Source organism: Nuphar pumila, chromosome 11, assembly GCF_984573655.1.
Source record: "Nuphar pumila chromosome 11, dmNupPumi1.hap1.1, whole genome shotgun sequence".
Lineage (NCBI taxonomy): Eukaryota > Viridiplantae > Streptophyta > Magnoliopsida > Nymphaeales > Nymphaeaceae > Nuphar > Nuphar pumila.
This window is the reverse complement of record NC_143259.1, coordinates 107,151,948-107,163,041: the sequence shown is the minus strand read 5'-3', so window position 1 is coordinate 107,163,041 and position 11,094 is coordinate 107,151,948. Positions and strand designations below refer to the sequence as shown.

Below are 11,094 nucleotides of genomic sequence, written 5' to 3'. Positions count from 1 at the left end.
AAACATATTTTATATATTAAAATATACAAATACTTTTCATCAAATAATAAGGAAAAAATTCGTTTCCTCTTCTATTTTTCAAAAAAAAAAAAATACGAACTTTGAGATAAAGCTTCGCAGGTCTCATATTGCTTGGGCTGGGCTAGACCCGAACCGACGACCGACCTTTCTGAATTTGTACCAAAAGAAGACTCTCTCTTTGTCCTTCTCTCTAGAAAGCTAGCACAGGCCGTAGTTGTAGGGCTGAAGCAAGCCTTTGCCTCCCCCAGCATCAACCATGTCGAGGGCGGCAGCAGCAGCGTGCGCGAGGACCATCTTTCGTGCACCCACCACCACCACCACCGTGAGGAATGCGTGCCGCCCGGCGAAGCTCTTTTCTCCCGCCAATATCCCACAAAACCCCACCCGCTGCAGGCCTTCCTTTCGTTTCTCAAGCCCCAGCACGAACCCCTCCTCCTTCAGGTAAATCCCATCTTCCCCAACACGTTTAGTCTACTCTCCTTTCTATTTCAACACGATGGTATCTCTCAAAGCTCTTATTCTTTGGATGGTTTTGCTCAGTTCAGTCTTTCATGCGTTCTTTTTGCAGGTACCCAGTAGAGTTGAGTTCTCTGCTTTCCATGATGCCTCTTCACAGCGCCAATGCATCTGCATTGCTCACTTCCATGCTCTCATCCTCTTCTCCGAGCAGCTGGGGATGGCTTTCTGAAGGTATATTAGTGATTCGCCTCTCTGACCAATCATTTGTTTTGTATCTTTTGGATGATTCCCGTTTAAATGCTTTCAATATGGTTCGTTGAATTTAATTTGTGATTGTATCCTTTGCTGTTCGTTTTCTGTCTTTATCTTTTACTGCACTTTTGTCTTTCTCATTGTGTTTTCTCAAATTATATGGTTCTATCGCTGCTCAAAATAAATATAAAATGGAAAGCTGTTTGGTTATTAGCAATGGGCAGTGAAAATATAAGGGTGCACTTTCATGGATTCGTTTTCCATTTGCTGTTGTCCTTTTTGCCTTGTTCAGTTGCACACCATATATTGTCCCCGTGATGATGCTGTTCTTTTTTAGTCCTTAGGATTACAAAATCAGAGTGATGTAATATATTTAGGTTTTGATCATCATATATTATCGAGTGATTGCTTTAGGGATGTGGTTGTTTCATTGGAACCAAAGAAGTAACGCTCTCTAAAGTCTTGTGGAGGAAATTCGAGATGTTCTAGCACATGGCTTTGTCAACACATTTCTCTTCCTTTTCAAATTCCATTGGAAGTTGTTTGGGGTGATAAAATTAAGGGACGCAGTTGCTTTCATGATTTGAGGATTGTAGGTAGTGCACTTTGAAAGACATAGTGTTGTCCCTTTTAAGAAACATGAAGCTCCAGTATGAACTGACCTTGTATTGCTATCTGTGGAATAATCTGTAAAATATTAGTATAAAAATAATTCAGATGTCCCAGTCAATCTGCAAATGAAAGTCCATTAATCAAACATAGGTCTCTATTGGACCATATGGTTGTGGCTTTAGGTGGATATTCAGCAAGTTTATGAGACAGCAGAAGAAGGGAACATGTTAGTTACCGTGTGAAGGAGTTGCATGCTTGGTCTATTCCCAAAATTAATTTTGTGGTAATTTCTGATGGCTCAAAATATTGAGCTACAAAACAAGGAGAATTGAGATAAGGCAAGCTACTTTTAAAAGTGCTGTAAAAAAAGAGTAAGCCAATGATTTCTATGTGTAGCTGATTCTTTAAAGGTAACTACATATTTGAACATGGAGAGGTGTCATATAATGCTATTGATTGGATCACAAAGGAATTGCTTCATCGTTCATCCTTAAAAATAGATTATGACATGGTAGACAAAAGTACAGTCCTCTCTACTGTAAGTCTTGGAAAGAATACAACCTGGTGTGTGAAGAAGGGGGTGGTCATAGCAGTGCCCATCTATACTCTTGGTCACAGTAGTTGGTAAATGTTAGTGAGTTGAGAGCAGTGTCACCTATATCGGTGGTATTTTGAAAATATCACTTTAATATCGGCTATTTCAAGGTAGCTGATAATATCAGGAATATCTTGCAATATTTTCAAAATATCACCAAAAGTCAAAATTTTGTGCACAATATTTTTGGAAAAAAACTCTTTTATATTTTAAGTTTGCATTCATATTTTTTTGTTTCTTTTATATTTTTAAAACCTTTTAAAACTTGTTTCTTTATATTTTTGGAAGAAAAGTAATGCAAAACTTAGTATTTTCTTAACTTTTTTGGTTATTATTTATATTTTCTTCAATTTTGAAAACTCACATTATTTTTCCTAGAAATACAAACTTTTGAAAATCTCTCAGAGAATTTACCTTGAACGATATAGGTGACCATGGTTGAAGGCATCCATTTACTTGGTCTCAATTGCTTGAGAGAAGTTGATCGTTTATGACCAAGGTCACAAGGATTCGGCCAACTGGGTGCTGCACCCGCATCAACGCGATGCGACGCTGGTGTGCGTGTGGGTGCGGCACCCGGTGCGGTCAACGCACCCAGGGTCATTTGTGTCCATTTTTTGGACCAAAAAGAAGAAGAAGAAATGGCTGCTTGATGGAGTAGTTGTTTGCTTCTTGTAACTTGTGTTTGGTTGGTAAATACTAGCCGATACATGTTCCTCGTCATTATGGAAAAAATAAGGACGTTTAAAGGGGTTTCATGGAAAATGAAAGAAGAATTAATTCTGCATGATTTTTAGTTACTTTTATCTTGGGAAGAAACTTCTTAAAGGCTAGCAAAGACGTAACGGCCGAGGGGTGGAGATTTACCAAAGGAACAGACTGCTCAGTTCCCATTAATTTCTTGATTCCACGGGACTCCAATTTCTAGGATAAATTCATGATGAGAAATGCTATGGCTATATACCTTGGAGGTGGCCACCACCAATGGAATTTACGGCCTGTTTGGAATCTCGGTGATAGGATTGGCGTTTATGCATTTGGGATGAGAAGTGAAGCCCTTTCTCTTTTGTATTTAGGCTAAATCATGAATTTAGAAGCTGCCACTTCTTCAAATACATAAACTTAATAAACATCCATCCCAGCTACAGATTCTAAACAGGATCTTATGGCAGTCTGGTAGAATCACTTTAAAGTTCAAAGGTGGTACTCCTCAGGTGGGCAGAGGGGACCTCAAGGGTTTTACCAACTGGAGGCCAACCAATGTGCAGTAAGTGAGGGGAGGAGGGCTTGTACTATCTAACAAAAAAAAGTTCCAAGGTGGTTAATTACTCTCTCTCTCTCTATAAGTAATCAATAAATGCATTAGAAAAGTTAATTGCTTTGACCGGTAAAATATCATGTTCATTTATGTTTTATGCCGCTGTAGTGTAGGGATGAAAGTGGGGTTGGGTAGACCTGACCCAACCTGAATTGACCTAGCTCGACTCGGTCATGCCCAAGATGAACATTCATTAGTGTTAATGTTGTTAACTGTTAAAACTTAAAAATTATATATATATATATATATATATATATATATATATATATATATATATATATTGCCGCACCCTCGCACCCAAGTTTTTTGAAAGTGCCGCACCCCCGCACCCGCACCCGCACCCGCACCTGCACCTGCACCTGCACCTGCACCTGCACCCATGTGACATAGTTTATGACCCTTGTTTTCTGTTTCCCCCTTTTCTTCAGTCTGCTTTTTCTTTAGCTTTTGTGACAAATGCATCAGCAATAGCTATCAAATGGAGCTTCATCAGCTTCCTATTGTTATGGCAAACATTAGTCTCATGGGACACCTCTTGGCCTTTCATTCATGATGGTGCTTTTCTTTTTCAGCATCTGGTATGAAAGTAATAGGACATTTCATAAGTAGTAAGCATTAAAACAAAGAAGTTTCACAATATCTTTTACTAATTAGTTTCACTAATTACAATAAGCACAAAAGTTGAATAATGCATGCTCTTTAATAATAATACTTATCTTCTCTCTTGTCTTCACTAATCACAATAAATTAAGATTTTTTTTAAATTTTTTTGTTCCCATAGCTTAAGAAATAAGTGAATATGACTCTAATAAAGCCTTATTTATGTAAAAAGTTGTCACTAAAAGTAAGAAAGGATCCAAAATACATTACCTGAAAATTTTCAACAAAAAATGTGAAAAAAATATTTGTATCTTACGATGCGGCGTGTATCGTATGATACGGTATGATACAGTGTGATATGGTCTGATACATTGCATTTTCCAATTCAAGCGGGTATATCGTATCACATGGGCTAGCAATACTACAATACACCGTATCAAATCATATGATACAATACGATACTGATAACACTGGTTAGAACAATGATTATTCGAGAATTATATGACATATATGGATAATTATTTCCAACTGAAGGGCCAGATTCCAGCTGAATTTCCAATGGTGTGAACCTACTAATGCTCATTTTCCAGAAGTGGTAGAGGGCTCCTGAAGTCCTAAATTCCTAATCCTATAAGAACTTTCAAATGGTTTAGTACATTTGCATCCAAAGTATATTATGTGCGAGTTGCTTGTTGGCATGCACCATTTTTTATCACAATTTATAAATTTCACTCTATATGGAATGTTGAAAAGGGTAATTTTGGCATAAGATAAAGGGTAGAAGAGAAGCCTAGTAACAATGTATTCAGGCTCCTTTCAACCAAAAGGACAAGAAAGAATTCTGTAAATCCTATATTGTTTAAATTCCACTAGAAAGATCATGATGATTCATATCAGACTCTTGTGCTATTTGAAAGCCAACATTACCCTTCTCTATCTTACACAGTTTTAGTTGCCACTGGAAAGCTAATATAGATCCATCAGCCTGTCATGCTATGTAAGTGAAAAAATAAACAATGTATTCAGAGTTTTGTTTTATAGAAGAACTCATGACGTGCATTCTTGCACCATTGCTTTTGATAATCACAAAGTGCTCAGGCTGTCAAGTGTGTAATGGTCATCATAACTCCCTGGGATCCATCTTATAGACATATCCTTGAACTGCACCCAGACCCTGTTGCGAAAACTTCTGCCAAGGTGCTACTTTTTTTTTAACTTTTTAATGTTTAATTTCTGACTATTTTGATATATGTAGTGGATTTACTATTATAACATTATAATTATAGCTTTCATGATAGTTGTTACATATTTATTCATACTCATTTTTTTTCATAATTAAGTTTACTTAATATTGTAGTTTGACTACTTAAATGTGTTTTATTTCTCTTTGTGGTTGTATTTTAAATTTTATAGATATTTTAAATTTTGTTTTATTTTGGAATGATGTTTAGAGTTTGTTTATTCAAAACTTTTTTTCTTTTGTTTGTTATGTGATATAAATCTTTAATACTTAACCTTTTGTTTTGTTAGTTGTTAGTTTGTTACAATATTGTTTTGCATATTATAGCAGTACATGTGTATGTTTAATTGCTCATAATGCTTAAATTTGATTTTTTTTATTTCATTTTATGACTTTTTAAATTTTTATGATTTTTGGAAGTTCTCTGATTTTTTATTTTTAAAATGGTTTTTTTTTCTGTATCATACAATATGATATGATACGGTATGATACACCCGTATCGCCAGCCCTTCTGGTACGGGTACCAATACGATCATTACAACATTAGTCTACCATCTCTTTTATCCATTTTCTACTTAGTGAAGCATTCAAAATGAATTTGTGGCTGTAAATGAAGAAGATATATTGTGAAACAAAGATTATGGAATTTAATTTTCCTGGAGATTTAAAAGGTATCTCATAACTCAAGAATGAACGGGGATGAAGCCTTGAATCCTTAAATCTTTTGCTCATTTAAAAAATCTGTATGGTCTTCATCATATGTTGACACTAAGGTTTGGTTGCAATATTGTTTGTCGGGGGTATGGGGCTCTTGGACATGGAATTGTTGTAGGAAAATCTGTGCTTTTTTGTTCTTACTATTTATCTATCAATTTAGCATTTTGAAAACTAATTTATGGATTTTTTTGAAGAACAATTATTTTTTTGTTTGAAAACTTAAAATATGTCACTCTATGCACTGCCATTTTGCTTATTTGCAATGTTGCCCTTTCTGATACATTATTATTAGTATTGGTTTTGCTTCTTCTGATCCAAGTCTCGTTGCTGTTTGCTGACTTTTTCCAATCTGAATTGTCCTCAAACCTTGTCGATATTCAAGTAGATTCTAGTTTCACAACATTCCTACTAATAAATTAATACAAAAGTGGGAATGCGTCTCTGGGCCTGCTTCTTGTTCATCTCTATTAATACTCAACAGTGGCCCTCTGTCATATATGTACGATATTAATCAGTGTCTGATGGTTGCTTATATGTATGATTGGTCCTCGTTTTTTCGGTGTTTTCTTAATAATTGTCAAAGAATAAATATGAAGTTGCATAAAGTATCTCAACTGTCAAAACTAATTCCCAAGATGGATATTGTCTGAAGCCAGAAGGTTTGCATTCATGCTGCTGGACCAATGCGAAAAGTATTGGTTTCGTTAACAATAACCCTGTTTTCTATGTATGGTCTTCTTTAGAGTTACCAGAAGCTTCTTAGGTAGGTGGGAAGCTCGCTTCCCGGAAACTCGCTTCGGAAGCGCGATACTCCTTACTTCCGAAACTTCATGGGAAGCTCGCTTCCCCCACGCTTCTTCTATGCTTCTCATACACATGGTCTATCCAGACTATATACTTTTCTCATGTTTCTTTTCATCTTTTTCATGTATTTTCTCTCACACTTTCACTCACTTTCCATGTACTTTCTTTAAATTGGTATTTGGTACCCATCATTGTTAGATTTTAACAAAAATTTAACTCTTTTACAGAAAAATCATGAAATATATGAATGATCAATTTTATTTTAGTTTTTATTTGTTTCTTGTTTGATTCCATATTGCTTCATTTTTTATTCATATTTCGCTTTTAAATTGAAACTTCGCTTCCCGCTTCGTATAAATTTTAAAATGCCTCGCTTTCGCTTCCTGTATCGTTTCCCGCTTCCGCTTCCTAGTTTGGCAACCTTGGTCTTCTTTTTGTTCGCAAAATTTCTTGTCTCAAGGTTTGAATGTGCAATAATCCAAGATGTAACAAATAAAACTTGATTTACCATTTTCATCAGTTAGTGGTTGCTTGAGTTTGGAGTTAGAACGAGTCCTTGTGGAGGCCTGAATCAAGTTGTATATTTTGAACATTGTTTCTCTTTTGATATCAGCACTTAATTTTTTTAGTTTGTTATTCTGACAGCTTTAATGCGCCTTCTTTTTATGCATTGTTTCATGACCAGTATTGGAGTATAGTGGTCTTTCTGTTAGGCTGTTTAAGATTTTTGTTTCTACAATTGTTGTTCTTGATCGATGCATCTCAACATTCAGCAACGTGTTAATGTTTGGTTATTTGATGTAACAGTTATACTGTTATACTGCATTGTGTTATTACTTTTATTATACTTGCTAATTGGGCATGTGTTGATATATTTATCAGTGGGCAATGATGATGTATGATGGTCACTCAGTTGATTAGATCAAGGACATTTGCAAGTTTGATAAGCTAGAACATGTGGACTTCTACAAAGTGGATTTCATGCACTTTTAGAGACTGTGTAGTTGATATGCTAATGAATATGTTCATTTCCCTTGTTTTTTAAGATAAATTCTTGTTTTGATGTTGATATGTGAATTGGCCCAGAGAGCAAGCCAATATGTCACATACTTTCACGTGTCCATGATTCTCTGTTTTCCAAATGATACCCAATGTGTTAAACCAAGTCATGACAGCTTATTTGTGAGAAGAAAATGTGTATAAGAGTGTCTGCTTTTTTTGTTTTTTCTCCTTGGCTCTTCCAAATTGACAACCAACACTTAAGTTATTGATGAGACCCAGCTTACGATCATTGTTTCCAACCTGTTAAACAGAAAATCTAAGGCCTCCATAAGTTGGCACATTGAAATAATTTTCATTTTAGTTTTGATCAATATGATCTAGTAAATAAAGGAATATGAAAGCAACTTTTAATAATAGAAATTTAGCAAATAGAAGAAGACAGAAAAAATGGAAGTATAAATTGTATAAGAAATGGAAATGTACTGTTCTGACATTTGGCAATAGCAAAAGAGCGTAATCAAGACCTGTTGCACTTTTGCCTTAGACAGTAAGGTTCTCTTTCCTTCTTCAAACGAGAAATTGCACAATGCTTTCTAGAGTTGAGAAAAAGGCCAATTCGTTCTTAGCTCATCTTGTGGAGCACAAGTGGATGCAGTAACGACAATAAAACTGGGAAATAGAAAAAAATGCCAAAGGAATGATATGCATGTTTGGATTATGATAACGATATTATTCTCTGATTATGTTTTTATTCCATTTTCTTCAATCCATTGCAAATTGGTCAAGCTTATCTTGTGGAGCACAAGTGGATAAAGTAACGAGAATAAAACTGGGAAATAGAAAAAAATGCCAAAGGAATGCATGAATGTTCGGATTATGATAACGATATTATTCTCTGTTCATGTTTTTATTTCATTTTCTTCAATCCAATGTTGTAATTAGCTTATCAGAACCCGTATTGCATGAGCCTGAGATACAAGTGTATCGTAAGATACAGAAAAAAAACTTGAATTAAAAATAACAAAAAATCTGAAAAATTACAAAAAATAGAGAAAAATCTCCAAAAAATTCAAAAAAAAGTTATAGAATGCAATAGAAAAAAAAGAATATGAATGTATGCATTATGATTAATTAAACATAAACATACACTAGTAAAATATTGGATACGATATTGATAATACTCCTTACAAACATTTAACAGAAGTCACAAATTCACAAGCATGAATGTTTGATATCAAAGTTATATATTACATAACAAAACAAAAGAAGAAGCATCATAATCTATCATTGATATTCAAATGATGGATCTTCTTTTGAGTCATCTTCTTCTCCTCCTTCATCCACATTCATCTCTGGGCCAGCGTAATCATTGTCATCATTCACCTGAGCCTCCATCTCAGCCTCCAATCATCATCCAAGACACCGGACTTTTTTCTACCCGCTCAACCAATATATTGAAGTTGTCACTACTGATGGGATCATAGCTGCTTTGGCATCTTCTCGATTCTCTTTGTATTTGTTTGCAACATTCGCATATATATTAGAATACAAGTTGAATTAAAGTAGATCCATTAGCATATATCTTAATGTTACCTTTGCTTCAATCTCATATTGTAGGCGACAAATACAAGATCATTTAATTGAGAGTGCTCAAATCTATTCCTTTTCTTTGTGTGGATTCACTAAAAAAACTCCACTTCTATTGCATCCCTAACTCAAAATACGTTGTGCAAACCTAGATAATTCACGGGCATCTCCACCAAACCTATTCCACCATTGATCTGAACCAACAAAAAAAATATATCATGAAAGAAAATCCTTGCAACAAAAAAATACATAATTAAATATAATAACATTGAATTTCAAATGCATACCCGGTTGCAATGAGCTACACAATTGGATTGTGTTTCTTCGTTCAAAGTCCCTCTCGTTTTGATCATACTTGGTTAACTCCACATGTATTTATCTTTGAAGAATATGATCTACATTAAGTTTCTCAATGGAGTTTAGGACACCCGTTTGCAAACCACTCATTTGAAGCAAACATTTGCTTTAATTCATTTTGATAAATGACAAGGCATTGTAGAGTTAAAATTTTTGTAGCAAACCTTGTCAATGCAGGGTGTATCAACTCGGTTCCCTTGGTAAACCTCCTCATCAAGTTTAGGATAACCAAATGATTATAAATATATATTTTTTTATTTGTTTGCACATTTCAATGCACTCACAAATGCCCTTTATCTTACCAATATCTTCAAGCATGAGATCAATGTAATGCGCTACACATGGACACCAAACAAAGCATCTATATTTCTCTTGCAACATTAATTCAATAGCTATTAAGTTTGTTGCATTATCAATAATGAATTATACCGCCTTTTCAAGCTTAACATGCTCCACATCTTTGAAAATCGCAAACAACTCCTTGTAGTTTTTTTTTATTTGACATATATCAACAAATTTCAAAAACATAACACCCATAAAACAAAAAACAAAAGAATTTACTAAATTACTAGATTTCATTGTCACCTGTCGGCCCACCCATCTACCATGATGGTGCAGCTCATAGTCTTCCATGACTCTCTGAATTCACCATACCACTGCTTCACTTCAACAACTTGCTTCAAAATCTTGCCCTTCAATGCATGATAGGAGGGAATCTTGTAACCAACTCCTATATTGGCTATTGCATTAGCCATAGCCTAAAAATGATATGAGTTTGCAATGTTAAATGATGTGCAACTCTTATAAAAAAATACCCAATTGCTAGATCTGCCTGCTCAATCATTTGCTTGGAGGCCATTGGCATAACGTATATCTAGTTTGGCTCTAGGGGTCGTTATAGGTGAAAAATAGGTATCAAACCCACATTGTGGATACGTACATCTCATATCTCCTCCCCTTCTTCCCTTAATACTGCCACCATCTCCACCACGAGTTGGTGCACATACAGTACCACTGCTGCCTGTCCCCACCTCCACCCCTTTTCCCTTCTGTTGTCGTAAAATCTTCAACTTCTCCTCAGTAGGGCTAGTCACGTTGTCGGTTGCTTCTCCATATGCCTTAGATAGCACTTTTGGGTCTTCCTAGGGTTGGGACATATCGTAGCCTCCAATTTATGTCGTCTCCTACTATTTTTTCTGCCTCTTCCTTTGAGATTCCTTCAATAGCTCATTCATTTGCCATTTTATACCATCTGGCAGGTGCTTAGAATTGCATTTAACCACATTTTGCCTTGTGTTGGCTAAATAATGCTTCATCCTAGAAATGCATTCATGATTCTCCCTCTTACAATAGTTGCACCGGTTGAGCAACCTATTTCCTTCATAAACCATTAGATTGAAAACTTTGTTTTTAAAGGAAAAATTGTGTAGTTTTCGGGTGCGTTTTAAAGGAGTGCCTTTCCTGAGTACATTGGTGATTAACTCCTATGATGTGTTTGGAGGGACGATAGGTTGATGATTGATCTAATGA

The 11,094-nt window shown here is 35.3% G+C and overlaps 1 protein-coding gene across 4 annotated transcripts in view; it reads left to right on the top strand.

The window, feature by feature from the left end:
- The first annotated feature begins 207 nt into the window (after positions 1-207).
- LOC149822722 (uncharacterized) overlaps positions 208-11,094 on the top strand; it is a 47,232-nt gene continuing 36,345 nt past the window's right edge. For 2 of the 4 annotated variants that reach the window (XM_089980012.1, XM_089980009.1), the window contains exons 1-2: positions 220-462; positions 590-711. In XM_089980012.1, coding sequence (XP_089836138.1) covers positions 278-462; positions 590-711 — 307 coding nt within the window. In that variant the 5' untranslated portion in view covers positions 220-277. Of the gene's footprint in view, positions 463-589; positions 712-7,500; positions 7,847-11,094 lie in introns of those variants that run through there. The other 2 variants (XM_089980010.1, XM_089980011.1) reach the window with 2 other exon arrangements.